Consider the following 8,370-nt stretch of genomic DNA (forward strand, 5'->3'; position numbering starts at 1 on the left):
ATGAAAGGAACCTTTCACCAAATCGGTTTTATTCATTTTCCAAATTTTACCAGATCAGCTGCAAATTAACACAAATTTAATGCAATTTCTCCAAAAACTGGTTTCTTGCACTACGTTCTTGATGCGTCCAAAATTTCCTTTCGTTGCTGCTTTATTTTCCTAGTTGTTTCTAGTTCACATTTCATTCCTTACAATGAATCTTACATTACAATAGGTTTTTTGTTGTTTTTAAACTTATTTATCCTTAGCCATCAGCTGTCCGCTTGCCGGTTCCTGCACATACAATATTTTAACATTTACAGTATCTACCTTAAGTAAAGGTAAAGGTAAAGGAACCCCTGCCCGTACGGGCCAGTCTTGACAGACTCTGGGGTTGTGCACCCATCTCACTCAAGAGGCCGGGGGCCAGCGCTGTCCGGACACACTTCCGGGTCACGTGGCTAGCGTGACAAAGCTGCATCTGGTGAGCCAGCGCAGCACACGGAAACGCCGTTTACCTTCCCGCCAGGAAGCGGTCCCTATTTATCTACTTGCACCCGGAGGTGCTTTCGAGCTGCTAGGTTGGCAGGCGCTGGGACCGAGCAACGGGAGCGCACCCCGCCACGGGGATTCGAACCGCTGAACTTTCGATCGGCAAGCCCTAGGCGCTGAGGCTTTTACCCACAGTGCCACCCGCGTCCCAAGTAGCACCTTAGAGACCAACTAAGTTAGTTATTGATATGAGCAAAAGTGTGCATGCAGATGAAAGCTCATACCAATAACTAACTTAGTTGGTCTCTAAGGTGCTACTGGATGGATTTTTTAAATTTTTAAATTTTATTTTATTTTGACTATGGTAGACCAACACGGCTACCTACCTGTAACTAGTATCTACAAGTGAAGTTGCTCCACAAATTATCGATCTACAATAAATCAGTAATCATTTCTAAAATAAATTCCTTTCCTCCTTTCTGCATGTCTAAAAGCCAAATAGTTCACTTTTACTAGATGTTTTTCCTTTTCTTACCTGCACAGTCCACTCTGTCAAATATTCTTTCCAGTCCAAATACCTCTGTTCATTCTAAAATAGGAATTCCAAAGTTGACCCTCTGGCTCCGTATTTTTCCAGGCACCTTAACAGCCAGCCCATCATAGCAGCAGGGAGGCAGACTGTATTTCCTAGAAAATCTTTTTAACAGTTCGGTCTTTGGTCACCCTCCCCTTAAATCAAACAAACGCAAGCCGATGTCTTTCCTTTGAAATTTCCCAGCTCGCTTCTATAAGGATACACCGTTTCTTGCTGGCCATGTCCCATCCCATTCTCATCAACATTTTCCGATGCTCCAAACTTGTAACTTAACTGTTCAGTTGTTTAATTATTTTAAATTCTTTCAGTCTCCTTCCTTCAGTGCTTTCAGTTTCACAGCATAGCAGGGAAACTCAGCAGGCCCTATGGAGATAATGGCAGTGGTCTACCCTGCACGATTGGTGTGAATATTTTGCCTAGTTTCATGGCCCTCTCCCAACCCCCCCGCCTCCAATATGGAGAAAATAAAGCCGGACAACTTCCTTTCCCCCCTCCTACGGTGGAAAGTGCCCCTAGGGCGATGGTTTAAAAATGATTTAAGAAATCCAGATGCTTATCCTTTTTATACACAAGTAGATCTTTGGGATGCGGGTGGTGCTGTGGGTTAAACCACAGAGCCTAGGACTTGCCGATCAGAAGGTTGGCAGTTCGAATCCCCGCAACGGGGTGAGCTCCAGTTGCTCGGTCCCTGCTCCTGCCAACCTAGCAGTTTGAAAGCACGTCAAAGTGCAAGTAGATAAATAGGTACCTTCCGGTGGGAAGGTAAACGGCATTTCTGTGCGCTGCTCTGGTTCACCAGAAGTGGCTTAGTCATGCTGGCCACATGACCCAGAAGCTGTACGCCGGCTCCCTTGGCCAGTAAAGCGAGATGAGCGCCGCAACCCCAGAGTCGGCCACGACTGGACCTGATGGTCAGGGGTCCCTTTACCGTTAGCTTTTTAGATCCTTGGGAGCAGAGTATGGTTAAGAGCATGGTGCATGGTGCAGCATATTCTTGCATTGCAGGGGGTTGGACTAGTAGATGATGCTCAGGACCCCTTCCAAATCTGATTCGATGTGGTCTTTCAAACTCGGGCTGCGTGTGAGTGCGCGCGCGTAAAAACGAGGACCCAAATCCTGCATTTCCCACGAGCGGCAGGAAGTGGTATTGTGGGGGGCGGACGGACGCAAACGACGCCGAAAGAAATCCTCCAGGAAATGCAAATCCCTAGGCTAAGGGACCAGTGCTCTACCTCTGCAGGCTGGTGGAACAGGGACCCGAAGGGCTGAGATCCCGGGATAGAAGCAGCGGGGTGTGCAGCTTCGAGGGAACGTCTGAATGATTCTTCGAGTGGTGCAGACGCCGGTCAGTGGCGGCGGGGAAATGGGAGGCGCGGTGGGGAGAGTGTTTCGGTTTCTGCAGGAATTTAGGGGCGCGTTTCTCCTCGGCTGCGCCGGTCCGAGTTGGGCAGAGCTCGAGCGGGTTCGGGAAGAAGAAGCCCGTCGCTGCGCGCAGTTCCCACGACCTCAAAAGGCCCGGGTGTTCGCTCTGAACGTGTGCGCGTGTTACGCGCGCGGGCGATTCCCAGTATCTCCCTCCTGCTCAGCCTCTTCTTAAACGAGGAGGGATGGCGCGCAATTCGAATGGTGGCCTCTTAAGATGCCGCAGCCGAGACCGATTTCGTTTCCTTTGTGTTCTTTGGTGCATACATTTTAGCAACGGTGATAAATATAATAACAACAGTTAATAGCAACGGCATGGCCAGTGCTTCAGGCTGGGGCAATCTAGTCAAATGGGTAGATAACAACAACAACAGCTTTGCATGCTGGACGTTTGGACATCCCAGGATTGAACCCTTAGCATTTCTAGTGAAGGATTTAGGTAGGTGGTATCTGCTCTGCTAGTCAGAATGGATAATTATGGGGTTGGAAGGACAAATGTTCAGACGTGTAAGGCAGTTTCCAGTGTGCCACCAAGCCTCTATGCAGTGCATTATGTGGGGAGCAAGGGCTGATGGGAGTTGTAGTCCAAAGCATCAGGAAAGAACCTAGTTGGCAAAGGTGAAGCTAGAGGAAAGAAGCAAACCATGGTTTACTTGGGCAATTGAAAAGGAATGGACACCCCACTCCCCGTACTCACTCGCTCTCACACACACAGGGGTGCTCATATTTTGGTCACATCTATTCCATTCATTATCATTATACCTCGCCTATCCTTGAACAGCACTCTGATAAGTAAAGGAGATGACATCAGCACTGCACATTATGGGCCAACCCTCCCAGGTTGCCCCCATCTCTGAATTTTAGGCATCACTTTGGCTAAGTCCCAGCCAAAAGAAGAGAACAACCGAGGCCTTTTTCTTCCTGTAGAGTCCAGTAACTTTTGAGGATGTGGCCGTGTATTTCACCGAAGGACAAGGAGATCTGCTGGATCCGTATCAGAAAGTCTTGTACGCTGAAGTCATGATGGAGAATTATGAGAACTTGGCCTCAATAGGTAAGCATATTGATTCCTCTTCTGCTGGAGGCTGGATGATTTGCAAGGAAGCTGTGCGTTTGTCAACGGCATTTCTTCTCTGCCACCAATCCTTTACATTTTCAGGGGAGTTGAGTTGATTTCAATTGGTCAGACTTCCATTTGCTTTCTTTCTCCAGAATGTAGAGAGCACTTGAACACAGGTAGCATGGAAATGCGTTGCTTTATGCTTCCGTCAGCAGCCTCTTTGGTTTCTGCGCTGAGATCTACAGGCAATGGTCATGGGTGGTCTGTAATAGTGAAATCTAGCTCTCCTGGGGTAGCACAGCTGTTGTGGTAGTTAAACATCAGTGTGGTGATTTATTTATTTTGTGCACCGCTTATTTCGAGAGGAATCTCTAATTAGTTTACAAATTACCAAAAAAAACGGGAATCAGTATAAGAAATTCTCGCAGTGAGGGAACCGGCAGAAGGCCCTCAGAGCTGGACCTCAGGCTGAACAATGCGGGTGGAGACGCTCCTTCAGATATACAGAGCTGAGGCCATTTAGGGCTTTAAAGATCAGCACCAACACTTTGAATTGCGCTCAGAAACATACTGGGAGCCAAGGCAGATCCTTTAGGACCAGTGTTATATGGTCCCAGCAGCCACTACCATTCACCAGTCTAGTTGTAGTTTCTGAGTCACCTTCAAAGGTAGCCCCATGTAGAGCGCGTTGCAGTAGTCCAAGCAGGAGATTACCAGAGCATGCACCACTCTGGTGAGACAGTGTGCAGGCAGGTAGGGTCTCAGCCAGCATACCAGATGGAGCTAGCAGACATCTGCCCTGGGCAAACTTTTGAAAGGAGCTGTCTTGTCTTCTGTTCTCTCCCTTCAATGATAGCAGGAACCAGGAATCTGCAGCTTTCCATGTGTTGTTCGTCTACAACTCCCCAAAATCTCTGGCCATTGGCCATGTTGGCTGGGGTTGATGAGAGTTGGGATGCCACAACATCTGCACAGGTTCCCCATCCCTGTATTTAGGAAGTTTCCACCAAACTACTCACTCTTTTGTTCCTTCTTGGTAAGGATTTTTACTGGCTAAGCCTCCTCTCATCTCCCAGCTGGAACAGGGAGAACAGCCCTGGGTGCCGGGTACTCAAGTCTTGGATGCATCAGGGATGTCGGACACGGAGTCAGGTGAGAAGTTAGGGGAAGCTGGTGGACAAACACACACACACACAAAAAAAAAACATTTGGGGATTATCAGGAACTCTTAATTGCCTCTTGAGAATTGGCTCTTATATATGAGCCATTTTGTTCCAAGAGACAGTTATAATCACCCAGAAGACATTGCATCCCTATGGTAGAAGTCTTTTAATTCCTTTTGCCACCTCAGCTTTGCTTATCTACAAAGTTTATTCCACACTGAAGAAGAGAACTGTCAACACCTCCGTAACAGCCACTGTACCTCCCCTAAGCTGTGGACCACTTCACAGTTCACAGTTTCCAGTTGACATTGTCCCTTGCCATGTTATAAGAATCACTATACAGTCATACCATGGTTCCTGAACGGCTTAGTTGCCGAACAAATCAGCTCCCGAACGCCAAAAACCTGGAAGTGTTCCGGTTTTTGAACGTTTTTCGGAAGTCGAACATCTGACATGGCTTCCGCTTGAGTGCAAGAAGCTCCTGCAGCCAATTGGAAGCCACGCCTTGGTTCTTGAATGGTTTCGGGAGTTGAACGGACTTCCAGAACGAATTAAGTTCGAGAACCAAGGTTCCACTGTATTACTTTTTTTTTTATCAACTATTTTATCCTGGCTCCCATTTAGGAATATTTGTCTTGGTTAGTGAGAGGCAAAAACCCTAAGGTTGGATGGCCATCTGTCAGAGATTCTTTACCTTTCTCATAAAATCACAGAGTTGGAAGGGACCCTAAGGATCATCTAGTCCAACCCCCTGCAATGCAGGAATTTGCAGCTGACCCTTACAGGGATCAAACCTGCAACCTTAGCGTTATCAGCACCATACACTATCCAGCTCCTGCATTGCAGATGGTTGGATTAGAAGACTTTTGGGGTCCCTTCCAACTGTACAGTTCTATGATTCTATGGTCTGATGTCTTAATGCTTGCTTTTAAAAAAGAGCGGGGGGAGTGAAGTTTTCCCCCTGACACATTACTTTTCTATGTGCAAGAAGTTTATTTATGGAGGAATATTAAAACATTTCATTCTCAGCCTGTAGTCAGTTCAGATGGCATCCAGTAACAGATAAATTACATGGGACTGCTGGTTCCTGTAGTTCACAGAAAGGCGCTGAATGACCCACACATGTGTAGGGTGAAGTAAAAATAATTGAGCAGAACGAAATAATAATAATAATATAATATACCCTACCCATTTGGTTGGGCTTCCCCAGCCACTCTGGGCAGCTTCCAACAAAATATTAAAATACAATAGTCTATTAAACATTAAAAGCTTCCCTAAACAGGGCTGCCTTCAGATGACTTCTAAAAGTCTGGTAGTTGTTGTTCTCTTTGACATCTGGTGGGAGGGCGTTCCACAGGGTGGGTGCCACTACCGAGAAGGCCCTCTGCCTGGTTCCCTGTAACCTTGCTTCTTGCAGTGAGGGAACCACCAGAAGGCCCTCGGTGCTGGACCTCAGTGTCCGGGCAGAACGATGGGGGTGAAGACGCTCCTTCAGATATACTGGACCGAGGCCGTTTATCAACGACAGATGATAAATCATTATTCACGCACACCCCACGAACCAATTTCAGTTTCTTGCACATCTTCATGTGTTGTTTCCTTCCTTTATTAATTTCACTACCTTCCTTTCCTTCCTTCTCAAGTTCAGAAGTGAATTGTTGTTTATCCTTGCAGGTGATGTTGAGAGACGGCCGTTGTGCCCTGTGTATGGGAAAGATCTTCCTCAGATCTGCCTTATCGAACAGCAGAAATGCCGCACTGGAGAAAAAACCTCACGGTTGCTTAGAGCATCAAACACGTTCTGTCAAAAAACCACAGTTTCTGAACGAACGCGTAAACCGCAAAGGAGAGAGGTCCCCCTGAGCCACCCGCGAGTTCTCACTGGAAAGAAGCCCTATCAGTGCTCAGAGTGTGGGAAATGTTTTCGCCAGCAGTCGCAAATTATAGCACATGAGAGAATCCACACAGGGGAGAAACCGTATGGATGTTCTGAGTGCGGAAAACGTTTTCGCCAGCAGTCGCACATTATAGCACATGAGAGAATCCACACAGGGGAGAAACCGTATGGATGTTCTGAGTGCGGAAAACGTTTCACTCAGCAGTCGCAGGTTCAGGCTCACGAGAGGATCCACACAGGAGAGAAGCCCTATCGTTGTGGCAAGTGCAGGAAGCGTTTCTCCCAACAAACACACCTCCTCAAACATCAGAGGCTTCACACAAGAGAGGAAAGCCTATAAATGCATGAAGTGTAGAGAGTGTTTTGCTTGACGCTTGTGGCTTTTGAGCCGCCAAAAGATCCACACAGCGGCAGAGGGTATGCTGCGGCCAGGCGTGAGAAAACTGCCTTGGCTGCATCCTCGCACGGCGACATCCAGCCGAGGAGAGGGATGCAACAGTGCAACAGCACTTTCTCTCCCTGGTGCTGCTAGGCCAGCCCTCTGTTTCCCTTTCCCACAGGATAAATCCCCAACGGAGAACGAATCACGAGCGACAGTGGGTTTTTCTTTTGGGAAAACAGGTTGCAAACAAACTGTATTATAACAGATGTAAACTAGGAGTTTTGGTTCTTCTTCCACTGAAATGTAACAACCAGTGCTGTTGCTTTTTATTAAAATGAGTACAGTTTCAAGTTTTAAGCTGAATGCTGTTCGGGTTACTTTCTTTTACACATCTTCCATAGATCAGACTTCTCCCCACACACTTCAGGAATTTAGGATTTTAACTGGACTGTTTCCTTAAAAGGTAAAGGTAAAGGTACCCCTGCCCGTTCGGGCCAGTCTTGCCAGACTCTAGGGTTGTGCGCTCATCTCACTCTATAGGCCGGGAGCCAGCGCTGTCCGCAGACACTTCCGGGTCACGTGGCCAGCGTGACAAAGCTGCATCTGCCGAGCCAGCGCAGCACACGGAATGCCGTTTACCTTCCCGCTGGTAAGCGGTCCCTATTTATCTACTTGCACCCGGAGGTGCTTTCGAACTGCTAGGTTGGCAGGCACTGGGACCGAACGACAGGAGCGCACCCCGCCACGGGGATTCGAACCGCCGACCATGCGATTGGCAAGTCCTAGGCGCTGAGGTTTTACCCACAGCGCCACCCGCGTCCGTTACAGACCCCCAAATCCTCATTTGCCTCAGAATCACTACTGCCCTTTCCTGTCAGAGTATTCCCTCAGAGGACCCTTTTTCTGTGTGGGACGGTGTCTTTTCTATTTTAACAGTGTTCTGTGATTCAGAACCTGAGAGCATATACTGTCAGTTTTCGGCTCTCCTCAGCTCTACCCCCTGTCAGAAGAAGAATCCCCCTCTCAGACCCCATGAATCCCTCACACCTTCTCTCACTTCACTCCAACTGCCTCCCATGGAACTGGCCAATCAGGAGCTGTTGCTAGGTAACAGTTTGCTGGAAGGGGGGGGGGACCAACACTCCATGACTAAGCCTGCTCAGTAAACAAACTTTTCCATCCCAAGTTGCCACCAACTCTCCTCTCTCTGCCCCGGAGTGTAGCTGCAGCTGCCAGCATTGGACTGTTGCACCAGAAAGCTCCCTCATGTGCTGGAGCCAGGCTCTGATGAGGGAGCCTGTTATGGGGGTGCCTGGTCGCGCCCCCTCAAAAAAAATGCGCCCGGGGCCACAGACCCACAGCTTCACCCCAAGCTACTGT

The 8,370-nt window shown here is 48.2% G+C and overlaps 1 protein-coding gene across 2 annotated transcripts; it reads left to right on the forward strand.

Moving 5' to 3' along the window:
• Positions 1–1,938: 1,938 nt before the first annotated feature.
• Positions 1,939–7,353, forward strand: LOC114592374 (zinc finger protein 92 homolog). 2 transcript variants are annotated; one of them, XM_077922734.1, is made up of 4 exons: positions 1,947–2,411; positions 3,416–3,542; positions 4,590–4,700; positions 6,386–7,353. In XM_077922734.1, the coding sequence occupies exons 1-4, from the start codon at positions 2,385–2,387 to the stop codon at positions 6,946–6,948; spliced, it is 828 nt and encodes a 275-aa protein (XP_077778860.1). In that variant the 5' UTR covers positions 1,947–2,384; the 3' UTR covers positions 6,949–7,353. The 2 variants fall into 2 exon arrangements, with proteins under 2 accessions (XP_028576342.2, XP_077778860.1); XM_028720509.2 differs by lacking the exon at positions 4,590–4,700 and having other exon boundaries at positions 1,939–2,411.
• Positions 7,354–8,370: the final 1,017 nt, after the last annotated feature.

This window comes from Podarcis muralis, chromosome 2 (genome assembly GCF_964188315.1).
Source record: "Podarcis muralis chromosome 2, rPodMur119.hap1.1, whole genome shotgun sequence".
In the NCBI taxonomy this organism is placed as follows: Eukaryota; Metazoa; Chordata; class Lepidosauria; order Squamata; family Lacertidae; genus Podarcis; species Podarcis muralis.